The sequence below is a fragment of the Acanthopagrus latus genome, chromosome 1 (assembly GCF_904848185.1).
Source record: "Acanthopagrus latus isolate v.2019 chromosome 1, fAcaLat1.1, whole genome shotgun sequence".
Lineage (NCBI taxonomy): Eukaryota > Metazoa > Chordata > Actinopteri > Spariformes > Sparidae > Acanthopagrus > Acanthopagrus latus.
In genome coordinates, this window is record NC_051039.1 from 22,320,616 (window position 1) to 22,348,595 (window position 27,980).

General features: G+C 41.5%; 3 protein-coding genes across 6 annotated transcripts; 1 reads left to right on the forward strand and 2 right to left on the reverse strand.

Moving 5' to 3' along the window:
* Positions 1-647: 647 nt before the first annotated feature.
* Positions 648-13,072, forward strand: tecrb (trans-2,3-enoyl-CoA reductase b). Of its 3 annotated transcripts, XM_037110065.1 has the most exons (12): positions 650-743; positions 4,732-4,782; positions 9,100-9,151; positions 9,291-9,335; positions 9,721-9,824; positions 9,930-10,045; positions 11,301-11,406; positions 11,533-11,605; positions 11,700-11,743; positions 11,932-11,989; positions 12,086-12,174; positions 12,357-13,072. In XM_037110065.1, the coding sequence occupies exons 1-12, from the start codon at positions 729-731 to the stop codon at positions 12,528-12,530; spliced, it is 927 nt and encodes a 308-aa protein (XP_036965960.1). In that variant the 5' UTR covers positions 650-728; the 3' UTR covers positions 12,531-13,072. The 3 variants fall into 3 exon arrangements, with proteins under 3 accessions (XP_036965953.1, XP_036965960.1, XP_036965945.1); XM_037110058.1 differs by having other exon boundaries at positions 648-743; positions 9,721-10,045; XM_037110050.1 differs by lacking the exon at positions 650-743 and having other exon boundaries at positions 4,441-4,782.
* An 880-nt stretch (positions 13,073-13,952) lies between these two features.
* ndufb7 (NADH:ubiquinone oxidoreductase subunit B7) lies at positions 13,953-16,747 on the reverse strand. The gene is made up of 3 exons (XM_037090796.1): positions 16,469-16,747; positions 14,740-14,908; positions 13,953-14,121 (listed from the first exon to the last, which is right to left on the reverse strand). Exons 1-3 carry the CDS (start codon positions 16,578-16,580, stop codon positions 14,034-14,036), a joined length of 369 nt encoding a protein of 122 aa, XP_036946691.1. The 5' UTR covers positions 16,581-16,747; the 3' UTR covers positions 13,953-14,033.
* Positions 16,748-17,366: 619 nt separating this feature from the next.
* On the reverse strand, positions 17,367-26,449 carry zgc:136908. 2 transcript variants are annotated; one of them, XM_037096169.1, is made up of 18 exons: positions 26,332-26,449; positions 25,489-25,600; positions 25,229-25,401; positions 24,213-24,355; positions 23,872-24,002; positions 23,408-23,539; positions 22,862-22,964; positions 22,566-22,699; positions 22,198-22,333; positions 21,995-22,107; positions 21,474-21,638; positions 21,231-21,353; positions 20,923-21,135; positions 19,747-19,925; positions 19,524-19,653; positions 18,456-18,614; positions 17,929-18,080; positions 17,367-17,827 (listed from the first exon to the last, which is right to left on the reverse strand). In XM_037096169.1, the coding sequence occupies exons 3-18, from the start codon at positions 25,279-25,281 to the stop codon at positions 17,722-17,724; spliced, it is 2,172 nt and encodes a 723-aa protein (XP_036952064.1). In that variant the 5' UTR covers positions 25,282-25,401; positions 25,489-25,600; positions 26,332-26,449; the 3' UTR covers positions 17,367-17,721. The 2 variants fall into 2 exon arrangements, with proteins under 2 accessions (XP_036952064.1, XP_036952054.1); XM_037096159.1 differs by lacking the exon at positions 26,332-26,449 and adding an exon at positions 25,924-26,271.
* Positions 26,450-27,980: the final 1,531 nt, after the last annotated feature.

Sequence of the window (27,980 nt, forward strand, 5' to 3'; positions counted from 1 at the left end):
ATTTAAGTACATTAAAGTGAAATATAGGCTGTGGCTGCTTTCCAGGCCAGATTTATCTATAAAATCTGCATATTTGAATTTCATCTGGATATGTCATCATTGTTTTTCCTTACAAGTTTGTGGGTAAGTGTGCCTAACTAACACAAGCAAGTCATGACCTGACATTTTCCATCAGTATTGACTTTCGTTTGAGATTATGAAGTGACAGCACAAAAGGTTAATGACAAACTTTATTTATGTTAGACAATTTATTCACAAGGAAAACAAATAAATGCATGTGAACAAGACAAGAGAAGATCACATAAAGTGCAACTGTGGAAAAGAGACAATGTTGTCGCTGACAACTGAGAATGAAACTGCAAGATGAAACTGGCAAAGTGGCATTGAGCCTGGGTATGAAGTTGGGAAAAGTCACCAGACAGACGAACGCACGTTGGACCAGTGAGCATGCGCATAAACGGACAGACAGGCTATTCAAAGAGCAATACAACTGAGTGGATAATCCAATTACGTTAGCATAGCAGCGACCTCTCCGTCTGCTCAAACGCCATTGGCTACGCCGCTGATAGTGTGGGCTGGAATCGCCTGAATGCTGCCCGTTGTGATTGGCTGCGGCATGGACTTAGTGCCCGCCCACGGTGGCCTCAGCACTCGCATATTACTCCGCTGATTGGAGACGGTTCTGTCACTCATCTGGGATATTAAGGGAAGGAGTGCTAACTGCCAAGATGAAGCACTACGAGGTAAGTAGGGTCTAGGAAACTCTACACCGTCAATGAGGCGCGTTATGGCGTTAGAGTACAATTAATGAATACAGTTTGGAATTTTTCTGTGATTTCTACAAGAGTAAATTCCGCCAGAACAGTCACATTTAAAGCCTGAGCATTGAGGTACGCGTGCTGCTGCAACACCGCCTGCCATGGGCTGGTTTCTGTGACCGGGGATTTGTGGCCTCTCGTGCACGGAAATGAACGCTAGTACCGGCTAATGTCGTACCTTAAAGTCAGGCTATATCTACAGTTATGATTAATTATACGTGCGTTGTGCATTTGTTAGGTTTGGAGGAAAAGCTAAACGTCTGTGTAAGCTAAACACGAAGCTCTGTGTAGGTTAATAGAGGCTTTCATCGCCATCTCTGGCTGGGAAGAGTCATGGCGCTTCTTATCTTGTTATTACCCAATAATGCAGGTGATCAGCCAAGTGTGTAATCTATTGTGCCTTTTAACATTTAGCAGAACCACAGTCCAACCGGTAATTATTCGTAATACAGTTTTTCCTAGTTAATATTGTGGTCCCAGCAGTCAGAATGGTATTGCAAGTTAGCCATAATGATATTCTTGCTCCTAGAAGTTTGATGTCAAGGTGTAGGAAATGTAAAAATCCTTAGATAGTGGCCGCCTTAAAATGAAACTAGACTGGCTATATCCTGCAGACATCTTTAATTCAGTATTTCTTGATCATAAAGAATGGTTAAGTGATCCAGAATTGCAATCGAAGTCACAAAAGAAGTTAGACTTGTTGAGTTGATGAGAGATTTAGAAGGGAAAATAAACAGTAAAAATGATGTGGCTGTCTCAAAAACATCCAGGCTTGACTTCACGCAGATGCCTGTTTTATCATTAATGGGAAACATATTCTACACTGCAACCATTGAACTCCTGCCTGTACTGACAGCCTTGAAATCTTAACAGACTTCCACGAGCGCCAAAACTCATCGGACAGGATTTGAAGCCATCTGACAGAAACTGATCCAACCAGTGGCTGCTCCGGTTCACCTTCATTCACTTGACAGATGTGGCTTTTGCAACCTAAGAGAGTCAGAACAACATTTGAATAATGAAAACTGCATTAATGAAAACACAGCCAAGTTGATCGTTATCCTCATACATCCAAAACACTTTGAAGTGGTGAATATGTGCTAAACTGAAGGTATGCATGCAAGTCACCATTCAGTGGTTGCAGCAATTATTTGCACTTACCAGTGTGTCAGTCATACGCCACTCCTGCAACCCCTAATCTATCCTGCTCACCTTTTCATGGCCATCTTTGGTTATCAACTTTTGAACTCAGTTACTCAAGGCTTTGCCCTTGACAGCATTTTTGAATACCTTTAAGCCTGCACTTTTTTGGTAGTGTGTATGAATCGGGCATGGGCCGATATGAACATTTCACATCACAATTATAATAATAATAATAATAATAATAATGATAAATATTAAGAATCTTAAATGAGTTATCATAAAACTTCTGGCACAAATGAAGGATGAATAAATGGTATTTACCTCGTCTGCCCATTGTCTTTTAGTTCTGAATCGATAGTATCCAATTTAACTTGTTTTTGTGAAGGATACAATGTTCAAGTCACGCCTTTACCCATGGTGACAGACTTGTTAGGATGTTAGGAGGTAAACTGCTTATCCTGATAAAGAACATTCACTACGATCAATTTATTATGATTTTGTGTGTTTTTTATCGGGATTCCCAATAAAATCTTTATTGTACCATCGATGCTCACAGGTATGATGTGCCCACATGTCACTACTGTACCCACTATTACACCATGACTCCCAAGATTCTGTGAAAGTCCACATATCCACATATTGATTGATTGTGTGGCCTCTACAAACAGACCAACACCAATGGCTGGTATTCTCTCTGCTTTTACAACTGTTAGGTTAAAGGTTTTTGTGTATGTGGCCAGAAAAACTGAATAAACAGCCAATAAAAACGCATTGTTGAAGCATTAGCTGTAACAGGTGTACCGACTGTAGTCACTGCTGGGTGTGGACTATGACTGACATGGTCACCAGAGCACATGTTTAAAGATGAATGCTCACAGCAGTCCTATTTAAAGAATGCGTCAAAAATGAACTCAGATGTTCTTATTTGATCAAGTCAAGTTTAAAATTTAGGTTTATTGATTCAATAATAATGATTTATATTATTCCTTTATGTAAATTGAATCCATTATAGAGACAATAAATACATTTAAGGCTAAACAGTAACAACAAAATACTTAAAGTATTAAAATATTACACTGTTCACAATATCTTGTAACATTAATGAAAGATTAAATGTTTCCCCATTAGACAAGTTTAATCATAGTTTCATTGCATTTACACCAGATAGCACCAGAGAGCTGCAGCACTTTCACAGTGATCTGTCTTGCTGACACACCAGTCAGTAGCTCACACTGTATAAAAAACACTTATGGAGCGAAGACACATTTCCAGATTGTCTGTTAATCTGTTGAAACAATTAATCCCACCAGATTTAAAAAACAGCTTCTTACCTCAGGATAAGAGGTCAAGGCAAAACCGGCAAAGTCTCCACATGCGCAACTAAATCATACTTCTCTCTGCTTCACCCTCACCCTCAGAGTGCATTACCAGCACAGACTGTCACTGCCAGCCAGAGGCTTTATATAGACGAGAGGGAGGAGGTACAGTGGCAGTGGGTATGCCTGGCACATGGACAACTGAGATGAGGTTATTTCTCCGAAGTCTCAACCGCAGTGTCGTGTGTCATTCTTCAGTTAGGCATACATGAATGTTTCATTTGTACAGTAATGAGGTAGGTACATGAATGGATTTAAAAAAGCACTGATTGAAGTCTGTGTTTGAAGTGTGAGTCTTTATGCCTCTGGGGTTTCACGGTTACCAATCATGACAACCACAGTTAAAGTTGGTAGTCCAGTTGTGATGGAAAGGGTGCGCTGGGCTGCATTATTGAACCTACTAAACTGCTCTACCACCCAGCCCTGATACCAGTACTGTAATTATTATATTCATGCATTTCAGTACACAAATAGAATGCATGTCCATCCTAAACTTCCATGTTACCACTTGTGACTGTATGTCTTTCAATCGTTAGGGATACTGTATCTCGACTGTTGGTCATTAGAGAATAGAGGGGTTGGCTTCAGCAAAGGGAATGCCCCAACTAATCCCTCACAGTCTGGAGTATTATCACCCCTTGGAATCAGGAGAGGGAGTCTCCCACTGTGAGTGACTGGAAGATCAGGCTGTTGAGTTTGGTATGGAGTGTGCTTGTTATAGAGAGTTAGAAGTAGACGTTTATATTTAGCCAGTGAGAGGAAGAAAGGGCGTTAAACAAGGAAAGGGGCGGTGCTGGTTGTCTCCTCCATCTTACCACTTACCCAGGGGATGAGAGGGGGTCATCAGGTGTCCATTTTTTGGGAGAGGGGGTTATGTTGCTCTAGAAGTTTCCCTCATGAGATCTACACCGATGATATACTGTAGACGGTCTGCCAGGGGGATACCAGGCATTCCTGTGTATGCAACTGTGCACACACATGTGGCACAAATGTCCGCGCTCCAGGGGTCGACTGGCAGTTAAATAAAGCAGCGCACCCCCTGTGAACGACTGGGGGAGAAGGGAGAAGGAAAAGAGGGAGGGAGAGTGAGAGAATGACAGAGAGGAAGAAGAGGGAGGAGCAGGGGAGAGACAGATTTATTTCCACAGCTGAGTGCCGCCCCTCTCTATGGTTTGGTGTGGATGTTGGACAGGCAGTCGAGAAGAGTGACGAGAAGAGGGCAATAAACTGAGTGCAGGAGGAGGACTGTGGACATGGACACTCTAGCACTAGAGGCCACTGGCAGTAAAAAGGCGGTTAACGGGGCGGTGGCAGCGCCGCCGTTAGTGCCAGCCCAAGCGCCGGTCAAACGCAAACCTGCTAAAAAAGCTAAAAAAGCTGTTGTTTTCTTTGAGGTGGAGATACTGGATGCCAAGACCAAGGACAAGCTCTGCTTCCTGGACAAGGTAAGAACTTATATAGTCAGTTTTCATTATGATTTGAATATGCTTTTCTAAATTCAGCTCTGCAACAAGTCTTCTCCAATACTGTTGATGCATGTTTGATAGTACTTGTGCCTTTGTTGTTTTTTCTGTCTGTTTACTGAATGCTAGAAGTGCAGCATGCCTGGTCCTGTGGTGTTTGTGTATGTGAGTCAGTTTTCTAGAACATTGTTGAGCTGCTGTAGCCCTCACTGTCAGTCAGTGGCTGTGTGACTGGCAGTCTAAATGCACTCTGGAGCCCCTTTTATACATGCGACTCTGGATTTAAACAGTATTGGAATCACTGGGGATAATGTAGGTACGCTACTCAACAGAATATATAACAAAGGTCAAGTTGTTTGTAGACTTTCATTAATTTGATGCAGAAATGTTAAATATTTTATCATTAAAGTCAAGCAGTTTTCATTTTACTTATACCTTTCTATTAATACCGTTAGAAATTGGTTTATTGTCATCCTGCTAGCTGTTCTGTTATTTTTTGTGACATGTGATGCTTAAAACAGTCTTATCCTTGGTGGCATTAACAGCTTTCAGTTGGAAGACAGAGAAGAGTTGAGGTACACTCAACTCTTCTTTAGTGCTGTAATGTTGTTTGGGTCACATGCTGATATCGGATATCCTCCTCACATCATGAATAGTTTGGGAGACAATAACATAGTAACTCATGATACGATTCACAATATGTTGCTGACAATCAGAATAGCATCACGATAGAGCGATTCTGCAGTAATTGGTATGCTGCAGGAGGAAAAGTGTGGGAATTATGTATGTATATATGTTATGTATGCATTTATTCACCACATTGTGGTGTCAGTTTTCATGTTTGACTTGAACCGAAACGTATTCAAAAGTGCATGCAGTCTGAGCTTTCTGCCACACACACTGCAGCTTGTCCATGTCATGTGTATAATCATTTCAATGTAAAACTGCCCAAAAGAAGAACAGTTCTATAGAAAGGTACAGCTAGTGACTCTGCTAAATGACGTTGTCAGAGGAATCTTTTTCGAACATCTGCATGTATTAATAAAATTGTCAATATTTGATATCACAAGAAGTGATATGATATCATGCCATATTTTGACCCACCCCTAATAAACAGGTTTAGTATTCTTATTAAAGCAAGAACACAGTTGGGTGCGCAACATAAGTAGCACATGTAGGAAAAATAAATTTACAGTTAGTTTTGTGCTACAGTCACATTTGGCTGGAGTGATATAGACCAATAGACTCAAGTTGTGTTTGCAGTCAGGATTAAAGTGTTTCACTGTTGTATTAGCCACATTTATTTTGGTTGGACGTTTTAAGCCTATTGATTTACAAGGTATATATACAGGCATTTGCACTTGGCCCGTACTTTGTTATTGTTGAGTTAGACAGCTTTAGTTTGTCAGTTCCAGGCCTGTAAGTCAGTGCCGTTGCATTAGGAGGGTTTAGTGTGTTGTTGGTGTGAGGTCTGTCGGTTTACAGTGTTGCATTGGCTAAGTTTACAGTGGTGTTAGTCTGTCAGCCGGGGCAGACTCAGTTTCTCAAAGACTGCTCCTCAGGACCACCACGTATAAAGTGCTATCCTTGCCGGATTATACCCTGTTGTTGGATTAGCAGAGTTTCCATGGTGATGGCAGGTTTAATTTTGACACCTTTTGGAGAGGAAGTTTCACAGAAGTGACCGATATAGATCTGAATGTGAACAGGGGGCCCTTTGGGGGACTGGTTTACTGAAGCAGGCAAATAGAGCTAAACTAACAAACTGAGTTAGATATAAAACTATAGTCTTGTATCATGTCTGGGTCAGGGTTTATACAACAGGCTGTGAGTGAAGCCTCTAGAAAGACTGGAGGGGCAGCAGGGGTTGCAGAGAGGTGGCTTCTTAGTGATGTCATCCTGCTGAAAATGGCTTGTGGTGCTCAGGGCAACATCAACAGAAGCCAAGTCACTTACAGCAACAGACCTTCAAACTTCAAACATTATGAAAGTCTTAAACACATCCATTTTTTTTTTAAAATAATTTAAATTGCATGTAGTAAACAAACTTAATTCCCTGTATGTCATATACAACTGATCAAAAGGTTTGAAAAATAGCGTTCACATAAAGGATGCGCTGTGGAACTTCTGTGTTGTGATGGAAGTCGATTGTTAGTTTATGTTAGCACACTCCATGTCTAAACCGTTAGCTGCCGTTGCTCTCTGTTAGCGGAGTGGAGAGAGGCACTAAGACGAGCCACTCAAGAACGCGCATGACGTCACATCCTTCACAAAGAAATCCACAGTCTGGCAGCATCAAACAACTCAAACAAATCATCCACACCAGTAGAAGGTCACATTTTTCACTTCCTATTACAATCCACTCACTTATGGCCAATCATCAAGTCATTAGTACATTTAAATTGCTACAGATTGTTCCATGAAGCCCATTTAAGCCTGCTGTACTTCAACCACAGGAATTTTATATTTTGATTTAAAAAAAAACTTATAGCTACAGTTGACACACGATGACTGGTAGCTGCAAATGACAAGAAGACCTCATATCATTACAAATCTATTTTAAGAGGTCTATAAGCAGTACACATCATATAAAACCATAGATTTTTATTAATATTTTACATAATTTACATGATGCGATGAGCTGGCAACTCGTCCAAGGTGTACCCTGCCTTCGCCCAGAGAGATAATTGAGATTGGCTCCAGTAACCCCCACGACCCCTTGAAAAAGCGTATAAAGCCGATACATCTTCGCGACCCTCACGGACAAGAGGTTGATAATGAGATGAGAGAGATTTACATGAACACAAACAGTTCATTAAAAAGCTGTTTTTGAATGAGAATCTTAATGTAACACACGATAATGTTATGTATTAAATTATTTTTTCAATGCTCTTTAGTCTTTCTCACAGCTGCATGTAGGCTGATAAACTTAGCTTGAAGGTGTGTCACAGAGCACACACAGAAAAATCTGTCTTTTCTTGCTTCAGTCTCTTCCTGTCTCACACCTTTGCTTGGACAGTGTGATTTCCTGTTGGAACATATCACAAACAAACAATCTTAGCTCTTCTAGTTTGGCCCAGCAGAGAAATATCAGCTTACTGCTAAAATGTTTTGAGAAACCCGTCACTGGAGTCATAAATGTCAAAGGCTCGACAGAAATTTGATGCTGATGTCTGAGGTGCTGTAATGATGTAATGAGCAGGTAATATTGCTGAGTTAGTTTTTTGCATTAATGAGGTATTTTCTGATGCATTTCCATCCATGTCAGTTTAGTATCCTGCAGTGACTTGAAACTTGTCCAGAACAGACAATCACTCCCTTCTTCTGATTTTATCTTTAGATTATGCATATTTTTAGCTTTAAGTTAATGTACTACAAAAACTAAAACCATACAGGTTTTCAACACATAATATTGTTATGACGTAATGAGTTTTGTTTGCAGTCAGTACCTACATTATATCTGACAAATCGTTACAGACCTGCAATTTGTATTTACCAAAGTGGTGTTGCACTCAGAAACTGTGGGAGGCGCCAAATCGCGCAAAAGACCAATTTCTACATAATGTTGCCTCAATACAGAACACAATAGTAATACACTGTCAGGGGTCAGGTTACTGCAGGAAGTACTTTTTGGTACTTTAAAGCAACATTATGGATAAATTGACTTTTTTTTCTGCACACCACTTTCAGTTTTCGGGACAAATCTCAGAGCCTGGATGTACAAAATGTTAAATAAATCAGATAAAGATTTTCTCATGTAGACTCACAAAGCCTCCATTTATAAATAGAAGGGTCTTGGAGAGTTCTGTAAGTGGCCTCAAGTCAAACTGATGAAGCTATTTTATCAGATAATGGGATTTTGTGGTGATGTCCTGGAGGTTTCACTGCTCTGGGATCCCGCCTGTAACAACTGTGTGTGTCCAGACGTGCCTGTGTGCTCTTCATGTTTCTGGTTTGTTGTCATTGTGTTTATATTTGGGGCAGTTGGGCCATAGCTGGCAGCCTGGCACAAGGTCGTGTACTTGGGCTGTGGTAATGTGTGTGTGTGTGTGTGTGTGTGTGTGTGTGCATGAGTGTGTGTGTGCCAAGGCTCTTTGAAACCCTAATACCAGCTGTTGAATACTCTACATCCACTGGGTGTGTGGGCACAGCCAGAGCTAAATTTAACATTTATTGCCATCATGAATGGAAAACAGAGTTATTATCTGTTCCTTTGTGTGTGTGTGTGTGTGTGTGTGTATGTGTGTGTGTATGTGTGTACATGTCCCTCCACTTTATTTATTGTCCTGTTTTTTGTAGGTCGAGCCAAATGCCACCATCGGAGAGATCAAGTCTATGTTCCACAAGAGCCGTGAGTGCCACCTCTCTGCAGGCGACTATAGCCTCATAAACCAGATTTAACATTGAGCAAAATTTCAAGCCACACACAGAAATATTCACTTTACATCCCATCTTTAGATGTGTATGAAGCATTTGTCCGTCTGTTTCAGATCCTCAGTGGTACCCAGCAAGACAGTCCATTCGCCTCGACCCCAGTAAGTCAGCCAAAGTGTGATCAATCAGTATAACCACCTACCACCTAGAATTCAAACTCATAACTTTAATATTTACAATATTAATGAGGTAATATACAAACTCAGCTTTCATAACTGAATAAACAAGCCGTCCCCAGAACACTGTTAGAGAGAAAGTAAAACAGTATGAAATTGTGTTGACTGTGTTAAGATCAGTTTGTTTATTCAGTCATGAAAACAACGAGAGTTTATGTAGTCTGTTTAGGCATAACAAATCAGTCAGTGAAGATCTTTCTCTTCTGATTAGCATTTCTTTCCAAAAACTACATACCGCACCTTTAAAGTAAATGTCGTACTACTTTACAATCATAATTTACTCATTAAGTAAACCATGTGTGTGTCTCAGAGGGGAAGTCTCTGAAGGACGAGGATGTTCTGCAGCATCTGCCTGTGGGAACCACAGCAACCTTCTACTTCAGAGACCTGGGAGCCCAGATCAGCTGGGTCACAGTGAGTACAACACATCTCCAAGCCAATATATCAGTAATACCACAATATGGATTAACTGAGCCTGCAGGGCTCGGACTTCTCACGTCCCACTTTATTTTCTTTCAGGTGTTTCTGACAGAGTACACTGGCCCTCTGGTCATCTATCTGATGTTCTACTTCAGGGTTCCCTTCATCTACGCACCTAAATATGACTTTACCACCAGTAAACACTGGGTTGTACAGTGAGTGTCTCCAACATGCCCTAAAAAAAGTTTTTGAGAGGTTTCTTGTCCCACAGTGGTTTGGTCACAGCAGGCAAATGTGTCACATGTCTCAACTTTAAGCAATAGTTTGACATTTTGTTTCAGATCCCCTTTTGACCGCTAATCAACACACACTGAACTATTAGTCCGGCTCTGGATTGAAATGGTTATGGTTACTGAAGGTACCATCATAATGAAAGAGACTCCCGATTGGTTAGCTAACTGAAGTGTATTCATTCAAGTTCAAAGTCAAAATCTTGCTCATCTTTTAGTCATATGGTCAAAACTTGATCTGAGATGCTGCACTAGAATACTGAAAAATGAAACTGTATTTCACAAAATATTCTAAAGAAGGGGATTTGCATTGGAAAAAGCTGAAATACTGTATTTCTTCAAATAGTGATCAGAGATTTTCTTTAAATTAACTTCAGATGGCAGTTTCTTTTATTTCCAGTATATAATAAGTTAAGTTTCTGTACAAACCACAGTTTTGATCCACAAACCATTTGCCCTGTTGAAGTTGCTGCATTATGTTGTTTATACAAATTCAAATATTCCTTTAAATGAAAAAACCCTTGACTATTTTGTTAAACAGAAGCTCTTAAGGCTTTTATTATTACAAAATGATAGGAATATCTTGTGGAAAGCTGATTGATTTTCATGGTCCTCAGAGGGCATTATAGCCATAGCTGGTCATTATTTTTTATGAACAGTATTCTCAATTAAAAAAAAAATAAATCAAATAAAACTTTAACAACTTAATTGTAGACCTGATGAGAAGCAGATTTTATGCATCAAAAAATGTAATGGAAAACCTAATTTGCATAGTAGCAACTACAACAATAACCTTTGAAATCTATTTGAGCTTGATCTATAAGCTTAAATTAGCTGAAAATGAGCCTACTTAAGGTTTCCAGGCTTTTAAGTTAGCTCAGCTAATCAGCTGCTTGCTACAGCTTTATGTTCACCATACAGACATGAAAGTGTTGGTCTACTTTTACTAACTCAGCACAAAAACCATGAAGTGTTTCCCTGCAAAATGTCAAACTATTCCTTTAGTGTAAGCCATGCTCTTCCCATATCAGTGTGTTTCTGAGCCTTAAAATTTGGACAGTTTTTGGACAAGAGGATAAAATTGTCTGCACTTTTTTCTGATTGGAAGAGCACTGTGAATTTGAAATCCTCCTTTTAATGACAACTGTCAGGCTAATACAAGCATGTGTTCTTCTTCCAGTCTCGCCTGTATGTGTCACTCTTTCCACTACGTTAAGAGGCTGCTGGAGACGCTGTTTGTCCACCGCTTCTCTCATGGAACAATGCCGTTACGCAACATCTTCAAGGTGAGATACCCTCCCCACTCAAACTCTGTGGCCTCACATTAGTATGTGCAAAGGTGTGACCTTGTAGAGATCTTAGTACCACCACTAGAAAGAAAGACGACATTCCTGTAACACTCTCTGTTTCAGAACTGTACCTACTACTGGGGCTTTGCAGCATGGATGGCCTATTACATCAACCACCCGCTGTACACACCACCCAGTAAGCATGCATTGGACATACACATCCATACACTCACATATACCAATTGTAATTCCTTTTCATCAATACTCATGTTAACTGTGTCTTGTTTCAGTCTACGGAGAGCAACAGATCAGACTGGCCCTCATCGTGTTCTTGGTAAAAATCTTTATAGTGATGATACTTTGTTCTCTCATTTATGTTATATTAACAGACATGTCATTTACATCATTTAAATTGCATTTTAATTTTTTAGTCTCTACTGTACAATAAGAGTTTTGTTTTGCTGTCTTGCTCTATGTACACTCAGTAAAAAAAATCCCTTGTGTGAATGTTTTCTTTGTTAGTTCTGTCAGATCGGCAACTTTTCCATCCACGTTGCTCTGCGAAACCTCCGTCCACCAGGTACTCACACCTGTACATCTGACACACACACACACACACACACACACACACACACACACACACTTATTTTCCTTTTGTTTTGCTACCTTGATCCAGGCTCAAAGACCAGGAAGATTCCCTATCCAACCAAGAACCCCTTCACCTGGATCTTCCTGCTGGTTTCCTGCCCTAACTACACCTACGAGGTAACAGATCATGGCAAAAAGAGTCTTCTCTGCATGAAAGTGGCTTTTGTTGCTTGAAAAGTGTGCAAGACTTGTCAATGTTTTGTGTCATTGTACACTGAAGGTGTTGTTAGTTCACTTGCGGCTGCTGCCCTCTTGTGGTCTCAGCATGTGTGTGTGTAACATCCCTTTTCTTTCCTCAGCTGGGCTCGTGGCTCGGCTTCACCTTGATGACCCAGTGCCTACCGGTGGCCTTCTTCACCCTGGTGGGTTTCATCCAGATGACTGTGTGGGCCAAGGGCAAGCACCGCAGCTACCTGAAGGAGTTCCGCGACTACCCTCCTCTCCGCTCACCCATCCTGCCCTTCGTCCTGTAGAGGACCGCTGGGCCGCTCCCCGTTCAGCCACCCCACTTGTAGGAGTCATGTTCCCCCTCGCCCACCTCTCCCCCTCTCATCCTTTTCCTTCCTTCAAAATTTACACTGGAACTTAGAGGACTGACAGACTTAAAGAAATCTTAACCCTGTCCCCTTTTTTCTGCCCCCTTCAACCAGATAGTCTCTTTCCCTTCCTGTTTCTCTGTCATGAGTGAAAATGTGAAACACTACACTTGCTCTATTTTTTTATCGCCCACAGACGAACCATTTTGATTGGCTAACAGACTTCTGTGCGCTTGAGTTCCCAGAGCAGTCATACACCCGGTGTATACAGTATGATGTACCCTACTGTGTATAAATACTGTTAACATGCCTGACCAGGCTTACGTCAGCTTATGCTGTTGTTTTGAGGCTGAATCTGCATCTGGTGATTTTCAGCTTGACTGTGCAGTTATGATATCCACTAATGCAAATCTGAAGGCATGATAGCATTTGATTTTGTTGATGTCTGAAGTAATTTATTAAAAAAAGATAAACCAAAATGTTGCTGCCTTGTTATGTGTTACACGTGTTGGATTTGCACCAATTCAGTTTGCTATTTTGCTACCAGCTTTGTGAATGGGGCTTGTGTAGGGACTGATATGGTTTATAATATATGATACTGATTATTAGCAATCAAGGAGATAGAATATCAATATTTCAAGTCAATACAGAGTTGCAGTAAAATAAAAATCTGCTATTTTGTACCTCCATGCCTACATTTAATTGACAACTGCAGCTATGCCTCACTTTGGAGATTTAGATTATTCAGTATTAAAGACATTGCTTTTGACCAATCAAAGAGTGCTGTGGGCGGGACACAGACCTCTGAGCAGTGACTATAGATAGCGAAAGCTGATGCTGCATCAGAGCAAAAGTATTGCATTTTACACTTAATATTATCAGAAATCTGACATACTGATATTTGGATAAATGCTTCTTAGTGGCCCTGATGATCATTCAGGCTGATAATTGATCTATTCAAAATTTAAATGTATGATGTAACAGCCCACACATACAAGAATGTGTTTACAAGAAAATTGTAGAAAACCAATTTTGAGAATTTTCAGTCAAATACTGTACATGTAAAAAATAAATAACATAACAAAAAAGGTTAACTGACTACATTTGTCACAGGGGAGACGAATCTTTCAACATTCAATATAGTGCATCATTTATGTTGTGGTCTATAGGCAGGATGGTAAGTTGTCCTGAACCACTGGACTGAATGTCCATATGGTGGCGTCAGCTAAACCAGAACTCAGTCTTCCTTCAGACAAAATAATTTAAAACCTTGCTGTTGTCAAAAAAATATTACACTAATGTATCTGGTGATGTCATGCAGAGGATGAATGTGCGTTCTGACATTAATGAGACTGAAGCTGGAAGAGCTTAAACAATATTGTTTATTGTGAACGGCAGCACATATATACAGAGTAGAAGATGCATCAGAGGATGTACTGATCACGCAGCTTCAGCCTGAGCCTCGATTCTCTTCTTCCTCAGCTGGAGCCTCCTCTCTCTCTCGTACTCCTTCATACGCATCACATAGCTGGAGAAACACAGCATACACGGTTGATGTTAAAGGTGGATGTATATTAATCACATTATGACAGCCTTTAAGTTAAAACCGCTACATGTGACACTGCTGAGGATTTTGAACGTACTCATGTGCCCCCACAAGTTGACAATCAATTACGTCTTTGGGATGCAATGTTATTTGGAAACTCAGAAAGTCTTTCAAATGAAATCAGAAATTTGAACACCTGCAATTCACCTACAACTCCGCAACTTCACCTGCTGAGGAAGATGGTGTGATACGATGGAAAGCTCTAGAGCAACAATGAAGTGGAACTAGTGGTAAAAGAGTTTTGTCAATCTAGAAGACATGCTTCATTCTATTGAGAGGAAATCGGCCTGTTTAATAAGATTGAGGTTTTCTGAGCTTTGTTGTGGCCCTAGATTTAATATACACCTTGGTTTTTAAGATTTAGAATGACAAAACACTTGAACTAGATACAAATAATGTGTGGCTTTGAACATCTTACATATCTGATAGAAGTGTACAACATCACCAGGTATCTAGGGTTTCAAAGTGAAACCAAGTCAGTTGGTCTGCTTAAAGACTCACTGTGTCCGACCCAGCCTCTACTCTCCTGTAAACACTTACTCCTGGTGTTCGCAGTAGTCCCAGTCGTGTCTCTCATGCTTGCAGGCCAGGAAGTTGGGCCAGTTGTCCCTCTTGCACTTCATGAGTTTAAGGAGGTACTGGGCACAGTAGTCCCTCTGCTCCAGAGGCAGCTGGGCCAAGTTCATCTGCATCTGGCTTGCTACCATCTCTGGCAAAGGGAAACAAATCATCAGGCTGGTGTTTCTTTTTTATGCAAGTCATGTCCAAGGTAGAAGTTCTGTATATCCTTCGTAATACATACACATTTTTTACTCCTTACTTCTAACAAGGAGGATTACACACAAAATACTGAACGGATTTCCACCAAACATGGATGAAGGATATGTCTTGGCCCAAAATAGACCCCATTAACTTTTGACACAGATCTGGATGAAGGATTTTTTTTCCAACTTTAACGCAATAGGGGCATTCCTTTGATACTTCATTTCTCAGGCAATAATGCATGGATCGTGATGGGGAAAAAAATATGACATATTTAGGTGCTTCAATCTACAAAACAGTACACATCTATCTATCTATCTATCTATCTATCTATCTATCTATCTATCTATCTAATTCTAGTTTACTTTTCTATTCAAGGTAAGGCCTTCTTCTAGACCCAAAAGGCCAAACTGACAATGAGACGACAGTATAGACACAGACATAAAACCAAAACATTTGGTGTCAAAGCAAATAACATTGTAGGACCAGACAGAGACAGTCAGCAAGATCTCATGTACATACAGTGTATACATCATTAACGGCTGTCACAGTGCCATTTAGACTGGCTTTACTTGCTGACTTGAATGACTTTCCATGCAAAACAGTCCAGATAGATTGTGAATGATCCATTACTTGATTTGTAGCGGTAGTATTTTTGACACAGGAGCCAATGACTTTCTCTGATATTTAAATATTATAATGGATCAGAACATGTCCCCATTCACACAAATCGCCACATGTTCCGTAAATAAACATTAGACAACGTAATTAAATAGCGCTGGCAGACACTAAGATTTTTACTTAGTGTCTGTATCTGCACAAGATATTAACATACTACTGTAAAATAAAAAAATAAAAAAAGACACCTTCAATGCGATGTTTTGTCTTCAGGAACAACTCGGCACCTTTGGTAGGTGCATGGCAGCATACCATATATAGTATGACCGAATAAGTACAAACTTATTACAAGACTTTTATTTTTGTCTGGAAATTACAGTATAACCAACATTTCAAAACTGCTGTATCGGCTGAGTAAATATTTTAATATTCAATAAATCCAGCGTGTGTGATTTAATGGGATAATCTTGTCATCCTAATAAGTCTTATGAGGCTATAGAGAAGGCAACGATAACTCACTTGAAATTCAGCGGTAACCATCCAATTACCTTCTCAGTGGTATGCTCCTGATGTCAGAGTCAATGGTTTGTATATGTAAACACTAGTTAGTGCCGGTGGCTCTAATAAACAGCTTTAAGATAATAAATATAACAAAGCTGGTCACGGACTATAGCAGGGCACCAGCTCACTTCACACTCGACTCCTTCAACACCACTTAGCTGCTGCGCAAACCAGCGTATTATTACTGCCATTAGCGCAATGCTAACTCGGCTAACGCTTGACGAGCTGTGGTAGCATGGCTGATAAGAAAATGATGTTCAATCCAGGTGAATATAAACACACTAGCATGAAGTTATGCGTTTACATGAGGTGGAAACAGCTGACAAACCTCTCTCTTTCCTCTCTGGGAAGCCAAACTCGGGGTCGAACTCATTTTTCTTCGCTGGATCCGGTTCGGTGTCTGTCTCGGTGACATACCGTCTGACCAGGTGAGCTCCCATGGTAACGACGATGTTTGTGCGCTGTTAGCAAAAATTATTATGCCGTGTTTGTAGCTTCTGCTCCACGCTAATCTAGTATTTCCAAAACGATTCTGCTATTTGCCATTCGGTCACCTCCACAAGCCCCCTGTTTCTACTTCCGCCTGCTGCCGGAAATAAACAGCCGAGCGGTGCCTCAGAGAACACCTTCCCCCACAAAGGTTCCGCTGGAAGGTGTGGCTTCTAAAAACTTAGTCAATTTAGTGAACTTAAGGGTACACTTGTAAATATTCAATAATGGCAAATATACAAACAGTGCAGTTTAGCTCAAATTCTATATTTTTCAGCTAAGTGGGTTACTGTATCACCGGGGCTCCTGGCCCTCAGGGTCTATAAAGGCCTCAGATTCACTGAGTCAACCGGCCCTTGCTGATATATACAGTAAAATGGAAAAGTGAAAATTGTCCACAGTGAGAAAACAAAAAGAACCATGCATAATTTGTGTTGGGGGTGGCCATATCTCAAATAAAATACTTCAGGAAATATGTGGTGTATGTGGGAAATTGCCTTGATCTGCCAAATCAAGTCTTAATACAGATTATTCAGTTCATATCGTGCTGAGACTATGTGTCATCAATCAAACTGCCCGTCATTACCACAGACAATATTAATTGCCTAAGAAAAAAAGCCAGATGCTTCAAATAACATTGACAATGCCTCTGTTCTATGTAAGAGCACTCCAAGCCACATGTACAAAAAAAAAATCTGCATTCAGCATTCAAAGATAAACCTTGCCAGAGTGATCACTGAGGCTTACAAATAAAATTTTATTATCACATTATGAACTCGCATACACACATCTTACATCATTTTAATAGTGCAATCTGATTACAGGGTGAGACAACCCAAAGATGTGATGTTACGGTTGACACAATAATTATCTGTCTCAGGGACACTGTCTTACAAGTGTACTGCTTTTCACATAGGAACAATTCTATAAATTATCATAAATAATAGACAGACATTTTTCTTTTTTCGTTATTTCCTGTTTTGTGAAGAGTCTTCAAAATACTCCTTGTTATTACAATATTTCCACATTATTCTTCTGTTTCCATTTCTCAGTGAAATCCAAGCAAAGCAGTGGGAGAGGGCACTAAATGGGTCACTGATAGAGATCATCGTTGCCTTCGTCTCTGTACAGGCCTGGCCTCCCTGATCCAGAGCCCGACCCCTGGCCTCCAGACCTTGTACCAGTATCAGAAGGGAACCTGGTTGGAGAAATTAAAAGGAATGATTCTGGAAGGTATCCTGAAGAAATCAAGACAACAAGTTCTGTAGCAACACATGTCATGTACTTGAATATTTGTACCTGAAGCTTCCAAAACCTCGGCTCTGCTGCAGAGTTTGAGCGAACATTTCATATTTGCGGATGTCATTGTCACTGACAGAACGACGAGCAAATCGCATCGCCTCCTCAAAATGATCCTTCCTGATCTCTGGGACTGGATCAAAGTCCTCGTCCTGCAGACAACGGAGAAAACACATTATAGAGATTTCATGGAGAAACAGCACAGTCTCTATCTGCACACGTGTGTGTGTGTGTGTGTGTGTGTGTGTGTGTGTGTGTGTGTGTGTTCCCAGTCCAAAGGCTGATAGTTACAAAACACACAGCCGCCCTTTAGGGAACGTTTTTATCTTCCACAGTCTCCATCTGTACCAGGCACTGATAGCCTGGTACAGCTTTGGGCAGTGGCGCATATATATTTATGGGCATCTGTGTGTGTGTTTCTGTGTGTGTTTAAGCAGAGGAAATACTAAGAGAGACCAAATTATCAGCCTCCTATTCAATACAGTATAGCATGGTGTAAATAAGCGGTGCAGCAGTAGCTGTCTGACCATGGGGATGCCTGGTCTGTTCTGTCTCTGACGCTCAGCCTTGATCTCGGCCTCGATGGCCTCACGGATGGCCAGCTTACAAGCCCGCTGGCAGATCTCTGTCAGGTCAGCTCCGGAGAAACCCTCCGTGATGCCAGACAGGTATTCCAAGTCCACATCCTACAGGATGGAGAGAAAGGAGATGCAAAAGAAAGGATTCTCATTATCTGGCATCATTATCGGAGAACTGGGGTTACCATAGTAACTAAACATTTTACAGTTTTTATGTACAGATTCATGTAGGATTTTATGTTGTCTTGGAGGGAAGGTTTCTTAAGGTCCTGCGTGTAGGATTTTCATATTCATGTATTCAGTGTAATCACCTGAGACTAAGAATCATAAACTGAAGCTCTGCATCTTTAAACATATAACATATGCGAACCATTTGAGGAGCTGATGTGCAGTAGAATTGTTTTTTTTACTGGCAGTTTATCTCTGTAGCTACAAAATCTATATGAAAATCGTTGCCAAATCTTGTGAGATTTGCAACTATCAGTATAGAGCTCTCTGAGTCAGAGTAAAATGAATCAGGAACATAGAATTGAAAAAAATATATCATTTCCACCTCACTGCATATTGAGACAGCTGGCATTGGGAAAGAGATCCCACAATAATTACATAATCACGCGTGACCGCAGTTATACGTATGTGTTATAAACACAACAACAACAAGTGTTCCCAACCAAAGGATTAGAAGAGGTGCTTGGATTTGTCTCTCTTTTGAGATTTTTGTGCTGGTGTCAACAGGGAGTGGTTTTATTATGAAAATTAACTAACAGGTATGTAGTTGTTTTGGTGTTTGACTTCCTGTCTGTTCTGCTCTTGTTGCATTGTGCTCTGGCATCCATCAAAATAGAAGCCCTGCGTATCCATACGTATCTCCGCTGCATCCGCCTATCTCTGCAGAGAACATTTGCTCTAAAGATGGCCGGCCATGCTTTTAGCAACCACCACAGGAGAGGGTAAGACGAGGGGTGTTCAGTTGGTTGCAATTAGCAACCTCAGCATCTGTGTGTGTGTGTAACTAACTCGTGCAACAGGGGACTTGCGCAGGTTGGCGTTTAGGATTGCTCTGCGTGATGGTTTGTCAGGGAGCGGGATGTAGATGAGCTGGTCTAAACGACCTGGCCGCAGGATGGCAGCGTCGATGATGTCCGGTCTGGTGTGACGGGTAAAGAGAGTGACATGACCAGAGAGAAGAATCAGTTTTCACTCCTCAGACCACAATCATAAAACAAATTCTCACATGTACCTGTTGGTGGCACCAATGATGAAAACATTCTTTTTGTCGGACATGCCATCCATCTCTGTGAGTATCTGGTTGATGACTCTGTCAGCTGCACCCCCTGCATCCCCAGCTCCACCTCCTCTGGATTTGGCGATGGAGTCTAGCTCGTCGAAAAACAAGATGCAGGGGGCCGCCTGTCTGGCCTGTAGGCAGAGAAGAGGCCAAGAGGTCAGCAGGTTTACTGTAGCTATGTTTACATAGACAATATTGCCTCTATCCAGTTGAAATCATTCTGATTAGAGATTATAACTGTTTACATGGGCACTAAATAAGGTGATCTGATTAAGAGTCCAACATGCTTAAAATACTACAGAAGAATTAAAGTTTGTTTTATTCAAATATTTTTGAGAAAACTGAAAAAAACAATACATTTGCTCTGCTTGTTACTACAATTCATCAATTTTTAAGAGGGACCCACATTGTTTCAGAACCAACAGATCCACAGAGAATGACATATCCATTGCCCTTCACTCAGTCTTCACATGCTGTTTGTTGACTTCCACTCAGCATTCAACACAATCTCCACGACGAAGCTGACTGGAAAACTTAACACTGGCCTTGAGAAGAAAAGCTCTGCAACAGGGTATTGGACTTCCTCACAATAGACCCCAGAGAGTTCGGATTAGCAGTCACACCCTCCCCTACATTAGTGCTCAAAACAGGAGCCCCCCAGGGTCATGTGCTCGACCCCTTCCTGTTCACAGTCCATCCATGACTGCACCCCCGGGCTCTAAATTCTGGAGCCATATTCTGGTCAACATTTATAGAGGAGCAATAGAAAACATCCTGACTGGAAACATCACAAACTGGTTTAGATCATGCATAGCCTAGGACAGGAAGGCTCTACAGTGACTGATTCCAATCCAATGTGAGGCCAACATGCGTAGAAAGAATATATCTATCCCAACCAACCATTCCAGGTGATCACAGTAAGTGGTTACATGATTATTAGCTGCTAACATTTTCCTGTTGTCCTAATTATCAAAAGTTTATAGAACCCCCTTGATCTGCTTGAACATTAATAAAGATCAGGCCAAATCAGATTAGTCTCTTCACACTGAGGTGGTTAAATGAGGCATTTTTATAGGGCCGTGAGGTTATTAAATGATCATTAACGGAAGACGAGGCTCCTGCTCCTACCTTATCAAACACGTCCCTGACGTTGGCCTCTGATTCTCCAAACCACATGGTGAGCATCTCGGGTCCTTTGATGGACACAAAGTTTGCTTGGCACTCGTTGGCGATGGCCTTGGCCAGCAGGGTCTTCCCACAGCCCGGCGGGCCATAGAACAACACTCCACGAGACGGAGTCATACCAAACTTAAGGAACTTGTCCGGATATTCGACAGGGTACTGAGGAGAGCAAGAGGAGCATTGATGGATTATTGATGGCACCTGTGTTTGCAGGTACATGCAGAGTCCAGAGAGTGTTTGAGTGTTTCCTCCACCTGGACAAGCTCTTGCAGTTCTCTCTTGACTTCGTCCAGTCCTCCGATGTCGTCCCAGCTCACCTGGGGCACCTCTGCACAGGTCTCTCTGAGAGCCGATGGGTTGCTCTGACTCAGTGCCCACTGAGGGAAGGCATGGTGGGGTCAGGGAAAGGAGGCATTGTTCTTTGAGGGACTAATAGAGTACAGCTTAGAAAAAGCCAAAGTCTGTTTGTGTGTATTTGTGTGTGTGTGTGTGTGTACTTGGAAGTCGTCCATGGTGACGGCCAGTGAGTTGAGCAGGTCGGCGTCGATGGATTCGTCCTCCAGGTCTATGAGGATCATCTTCTTGCGGATGGCCTGCAGAGCAGCTTCTGAGCACAGAGCAGCCAGGTCGGCACCTACGTGACCGTGGGTCTCTGCGGCGATCTGAGAAATGTTAAATACCTCAGGGACATTGATATGAATTTATTAAACAGCACAGCAGTAAGTTTCAGGACATTTTTACGCCAAAACTAAATCAATCAAAACAAACTCTTGTAGTTTTCATGACTGAATAAACAAACTAACCTTAAAGGGCAACACAGTTTCATACTGTTTTACTGTTTATATGTGGCGGACCCTGCCACCTTTCTAGCTTCAACCACGTAATGTCTCTTCAAAGTAAGACATAAAACAGTTTATTATCTGGATAGCTACTGACTGATTTTTCTTTAAGCAACGTTAGCTTTAATTATTCCATATTTTTTAATGTTCGTCGGACCGAGGCTGCTGCACTTCCTCACCCTCTCCAGGTCGACGTCGCCGGCCAGTTTCATGTTTTTGGTGTGAATCTGCAGGATCTCAAGTCTGCCAGTCGTGTCAGGGATTCCAATGTCGATCTCCCGGTCGAACCTGCCTGGAGAGAGACATCACCATACTTGAAAATCTATGTGTGTTTTGTGTGCTTTCTTTGTGTGTGTGTGTCTGTGTGTGTGTGTTTCTTGACCGAAGCGTCTCAGAGCAGAGTCCACGCTGTTTGGTCGGTTTGTGGCTGCCATTACAACCACATGAGCTCTTTGCTTCAGGCCGTCCATCAGGGTGAGGAGCTGTGATACTATACGCCTCTCCACTTCACCATGGGTCTACACACACACACACACACACACACACACACACACACACACACACACACACACACACACACACACACACACACAGTTACATTGACCCTTTACAACAGAAGCAGACATTTTGTACTGGCTCTCTACTGATATATAAATAAACATATAATCTAATACACTGACTCAGATTGTACTTAACATGATTGCATATGACAAATAAACCTGATTGGCTGATTTGATTGATACTGTTTACCTTCTCTCTCTTGGGAGCGATGGCATCCAGCTCATCAATAAAGATGATGGCCGGAGCGTTTTTCTCCGCCTCCTCAAACGCTTTTCTTAGGTTGCTCTCTGACTCTCCAGCCAGCTTACTCATGATCTCAGGACCTTGACACAATAATGCAGAGCATCTAAGGCATATTTTCTCTTACTCAGATCTACAAATAAGAGAACTGGTGGTTAAATAAAAATTTGCAATCAGCTGGAGCAGGGTTGGCTGTTGTCTTCCTCACCACAGTGCCTCTATGTGAACAAAGAAAAAAACCCTACCATTGATGAGGAAGAAGAAGGCACCAGTTTCGTTGGCCACAGCCCGGGCGACCAGGGTCTTCCCTGTGCCTGCAGGGCCGTACAGCAGGATCCCTCTGGGGGGCTGAGAGAGAACACCAGGCAGAGATATGAGTGGATGTTGTTTCCGCATGTGGACATTCTGATCCAGATGAAAAAGCCAATCACTTCACTTCAACTGTGGCATTGTTTTATTTTCACCTCTGAAAATGTGTGTTCACGTGTGACAGTAACAGCATGTGAGAATGTTTAAAAACGTGGAATTCACGTGTAATAAATGTATGAAAAAAATTTGTACTTGCCACGTTCAAATTTTTTTGTTTCACACCTGAAAATGTTTGAAATTGGGAATTCATGTTTTTAAAAAAAGAATGTGGCAATAGCTCATCTCATGTCAATTTAGTGAAAATGTGGAATTCTCGTGTAAGAAAAAATTGCATTTCATGTGGTTTCATGCGCCATGTTTTGTGTCCTCGTGTAGAAATTCTGATTCATGTGCGATGAAAAGCCAGTCACATATTAATGCACCTTGACTCCGATAGCCTTGAAGAGGCCGGGGTGTCTGAGAGGAAGCTCCACCATCTCTTTGATCTGGGCCAGCTGCTTCCGACAGCCTCCGATGTCGTCGTAGCCGATGTCGTTGAGGCTCTCCTCCTCGTCCTGTCCAGGCAAATATGAAAGAGTCACATCTGGATGATTTATTCTCATACCTGTTGCCAGTAGGTTTAGCATGCAACAGTATAAACAACAAGAATCAATGGATCCACCCTGATCGGTTTCAAAAGCCCAGACCTGAAGTACATGTAGTGTTTTTCTTGCACCAGTAATAATCAAACTAAATTATTATGATTTAAACACAATTATCGTACAACTAAGTCTAAGACACAAGCGAGTGATTGTGAACATTTCCACCATGTTGTTGCATCAACAGCTCTTCTTGATAATATGCTCCTGAATGAACCAGTCCAGAGGCTCATGACTCTCTCACCGACCTCTCTTTTGATTGGCTCTCCCTCGCAGTAGATGACAGTGTCTGGGGCAACGATGCAGTGGGGGCTGGGGTCGGTGTCCATCACCTTGAACTCCACCGCCCTCATGCTGCCCCTCACCAAGAAGATGTCATCTGGCAATGCAGGGAAAAGAAAAGAATAGTTACCACATACAGCATCATCTGGATGTGTAGCGGATGGTGTTGAGGTGATGATATAAGCACAAACATGCTGATATGAGCAAAAATCGTCTGTCACGCCTGGTAGTAATATCTTTGGAGGGGTTATGCTATGAATGGAGCTGCTCCCCTGTATTAACATCAGTAGCAGAGGCGTTGCAGTACCTGTGTGTATGGGCCGGTAAGCCTCCAGAAAGTACGGTTTGAGGAAAACCTCAAAGAGGTTTCCCGTCAGGCCCTCTATAGTGTCATCTATAGGGAGGACATGGATCCTTTTCCCATACTTGATGTCAGGGCACGCATGAATACTGTGATGAGACACACACCAGCAAAAATATATGGATTATTCCTGATAATTCCATTACTGATATTTACAAACCTCACATGAAACACAAAGAATCAGGAAGTGGTGGAATGTAACCACATTTACTTCAGTTCATACTTGAGATATTAACACTTAACTGTGCTATGGTGCAAATATTTTTTGCTGAGCATTGTTTCTTATTTATGTTCTTTATCTTGTTCGTAATTTTTCGAATTTAGCGTTTTTTTTAATTTTTATTTTTTTGAACTTTTTTAATAAACAATTATCTCATCTCGTGTCATCTCATCTTACTTGAGTATTTCCATTTCTGCAGCTTTATACTTCCCTTTCACTCCATTCTTGGGGCAAATATTGTACATTTGACTCACTACATTTATTTGATAACTAGTTACTAGTTACTCATCTAACTAGATTAGATTAGATCAAATTTTCATAAACATATTTGATCAACAATCAGATATATAAAAAAACAAACATAATGATGATCATGAAATGTAAGAACATTTCATTTCAGATGCTTTAAGATGTTCATTCAAGTACTGTTTGTATGGGTGATCTTCACTTTTAAGTAACATTTGAACACGACATATTTACCTTTTGGTACTGTAAACAAAACTGCACCTTTGAACATCGACAGCAGTAAAATGCAACACACACATTAACACAGCAGAAATATCATTCCAAAAATATCAGATATGATTGTAAAACTCTGACATTCTGGGAACATTTTACTGCACTATGACTTCTTTAATAACTAATGCATTTTCTGATCATACTTTTGCTTAGATAATAATGCTGATACTTGAGTAAAGGATCTAAAGCCTCCTCCACCACTAAGCACAGGTGTGAGATGTACCTGACGACATCCCCAAGCCGGACACGCAGGTTGTTGCGTGTCACGCGATTCATGCGTATGCGTTCCTCCCCACAGGTGTCATCGGTCAGGACGATACACACCGTCTGCCGACGCTTCCTCCCTCTCAACACCACTGTGTCCCCCCGGAAGAGCTGCAGCTCCTCCGTCTTATTCTGGTGAAACACACACACACACAGATCTCAGAGGAAATACACACATGACCCGGATATATATTTACTCACACACACACACATGCAGACCTGTGACAGGCTGACGATGCTGCTGTCTTCATTGAGAGCTTCGTCCACAATCAGTCTGTTGGGTCTCTGTTTCTGCTTCAGGATGGCAGTGGAGAAATCTTCTCCCTTTGGGCTTCCAGACAAGGGACACATTATGACTCTCTCACATGCAGGCCCTGCACTAATAGCTCTGATTTCCTCATGTGACACTGAGCTGTATTTAGACTGTCTTTGGTTCAGCGCGTAGCAACTATACCAGTCTGCAAATATATGAAAAAATATCTCATCAATAGTTTTGAGCTTAAAGCAATAGTGATTTCATAAGTAACACATTTTCTTATGAGACAAAACTGCAAAATATGCCAATAAAACATTGTACAGGGGGTTCAAATATGCATGATTAAACATACACACACCCATACTCTCACACTGTACACATGCAGCTGTTTCACTCACTCTGCTCCTCCTGAACCTGGCATGACTGCTGTCCTTTGTCTCGTCAGATTTCAGATATCCTCAATTTTCAGGTCTGGTCCCTCCCTGTCGTCTGCAGTTGTTTACTGTGGTATACCCGGGAGCTGATCTTGTATGGTCTTGTATTTCTGCTGTGATCAGTGCCAAAGGTTTCAGCTTGTGCCTGATCTGATCTGGTTTTGGTGTTCCTGGAGCCCAGAAGCTCCCAGCAGAGAGTCTCAGTCTTTTGTTTTTCCTTTGTTGCGTTGAACCACCATGTTTGTGGGAGCTGCGCCCTGTCTGTTTATCAGTGGAGGTATAAATATGGCCGTCTGCTGCCCTGTCTTATTTGTAACCCCGTCGTATGCGTGCACACACACACACAAACACACGCAGATCCCAAGCACTTACCTTGGAGCGAATCCCAGGACAGATATAGCGTGATATTTCCTCCTCCCCCCGCTTCTAACCAGCAGATGCTGGCACAAGTGCCTTGCTTGTCATGGAGAGCACTTCCCCGCTTACTGTGAAACATTTATAGGTCAAAATGAATTCTGCATCACGCCTATTTTCCAAAGAATCACTGGATAAGTCTTATCTTTTATAAAATGCACCGTGGTCTCTCGTCCTTCGACTCCCCGTCATGGTGACTGAGGGGAGCTGCTGGTGTGACCCAGCTACTCCAAACCCCTGGCTGGATTCCCTCCCTTACCCACACACACACACTGTCGAAACACATGTTCACACACACTCAGAATGGACACATTGTGGTGTTTTAATGAAACTTTTATTACTAAAATTGTCCTTTAACAAATAACTTGAGACAACCAGCAAGGGCATGGACGCACTGTGGATACCCCTGCACTCAAACACAGCTGTCCTCCTCTACAGATTGAACCGAGAAGAATGAAATGATCAGAACGCGAACAGTGGCAATAAACACTGTAAACCTGAACATGTGTTCATGGAAGTTTGCGCATGGAGTGAAAATGAGGGGAGTAATGAGGGGAGAGGAGGTCAGAATGCACAAAGAAAATCATGGTTTGAACATCAGTGCGTGGAGAGTGCACTGGAAATGATAACAAAACAAAACAAAACAAAACAAAAAAACAATATTGGAAAACAGAAAAATACAAACATGCAAATATGGGAACATTCTTTACAAAGCCAGCACAGACGACTTGCCAAACCAGGAATTTTAAGGTGGGAATGAGGTGTGTGATCATTTGACAGCATTTGGTTTCTAAGGTTTGACCGGTACAGACAGTTAAAAAAATGCTGGTGGTATGAGATTAGTTGATTGATTGACTCAGCTTTACCCTGCGATAATATCGTTCAGTTAGATCATTGTATGGATAATAATTTACAAATGGAGGCTGACGTATCAAATGGACTTATTCTCAATATATTTACATATTCACTCTGTTACACCTAGTTGAGAGCTGATTGTTCGACTGATCTCAGTTCAGTTAGCTTCAGTTGGAGTTGCATTGACTCTGAGGCCACTTGCACAAAGAATATTTAGACCTGCTGACCAGTGACACCAAATTACAAAAGACAAGAAGAACAAAAAAAAGGAAAACTTGGCTTATAATTTGGGGTGTTCTTACAATGTTGTAGAACAGTTCATTAGAAGCAGCAGTGAGATCATCTTCATTGTTTTAATGTGTCTGAATACATGAAAACAACTGACTGACTGACTGACTGACGAGTTAGAGGACACGTTCAAGGGGCATTTAACCCTCAAATCGAAAAGATGTGAGATGTGAGCTTTCTCTTCAACATAATGGAACTTGGTTTGTGGTGCTCAAATCCCCCAGAAAGTGTATACACACACACACGCACACACTACGAAAGACTCTGAAAATCTCATGTCTCTTTCCAGGAATCATGACCCTGTGACTCGACATAAATTCACAGACTTGGGACTCTACCAAACTAAATCCACCAACCAAAACACCGCACAGGAGGAGGCGAGAGGCTTGGGCCTGTGGCAATGAGGAATGTAAGCAGGAAGCAGGGGTGTCATGATTTCCATTTTAAATCAAGTTGATTGAAAC

What these genes read in the sequence shown, in the direction of transcription:
- tecrb (XM_037110050.1), top strand. Translation starts at nt 4,591, where the DNA reads ATGGACACTCTAGCACTAGAGGCCACTGGCAGTAAAAAGGCGGTTAAC. An exon ending in GTCCATTCGCCTCGACCCCA is followed by an intron (nt 9,336 to 9,720) that starts GTAAGTCAGCCA and finishes TGTGTGTCTCAG; the next exon opens with AGGGGAAGTCTCTGAAGGAC. An exon ending in GCGAAACCTCCGTCCACCAG is followed by an intron (nt 11,990 to 12,085) that starts GTACTCACACCT and finishes ACCTTGATCCAG; the next exon opens with GCTCAAAGACCAGGAAGATT.
- ndufb7 (XM_037090796.1), bottom strand. Translation starts at nt 16,580, where the DNA reads ATGGGAGCTCACCTGGTCAGACGGTATGTCACCGAGACAGACACCGAA. An exon ending in CCCAGAGAGGAAAGAGAGAG is followed by an intron (nt 14,909 to 16,468) that starts GTTTGTCAGCTG and finishes TCCCTTTGCCAG; the next exon opens with AGATGGTAGCAAGCCAGATG. An exon ending in GACTACTGCGAACACCAGGA is followed by an intron (nt 14,122 to 14,739) that starts GTAAGTGTTTAC and finishes GTGTTTCTCCAG; the next exon opens with CTATGTGATGCGTATGAAGG.
- zgc:136908 (XM_037096159.1), bottom strand. Translation starts at nt 25,946, where the DNA reads ATGCCAGGTTCAGGAGGAGCAGA. An exon ending in CCAGGTTCAGGAGGAGCAGA is followed by an intron (nt 25,601 to 25,923) that starts GTGAGTGAAACA and finishes CTTGTCTGGAAG; the next exon opens with CCCAAAGGGAGAAGATTTCT. An exon ending in AACTGCAAGAGCTTGTCCAG is followed by an intron (nt 21,136 to 21,230) that starts GTGGAGGAAACA and finishes TGCTCTCCTCAG; the next exon opens with TACCCTGTCGAATATCCGGA.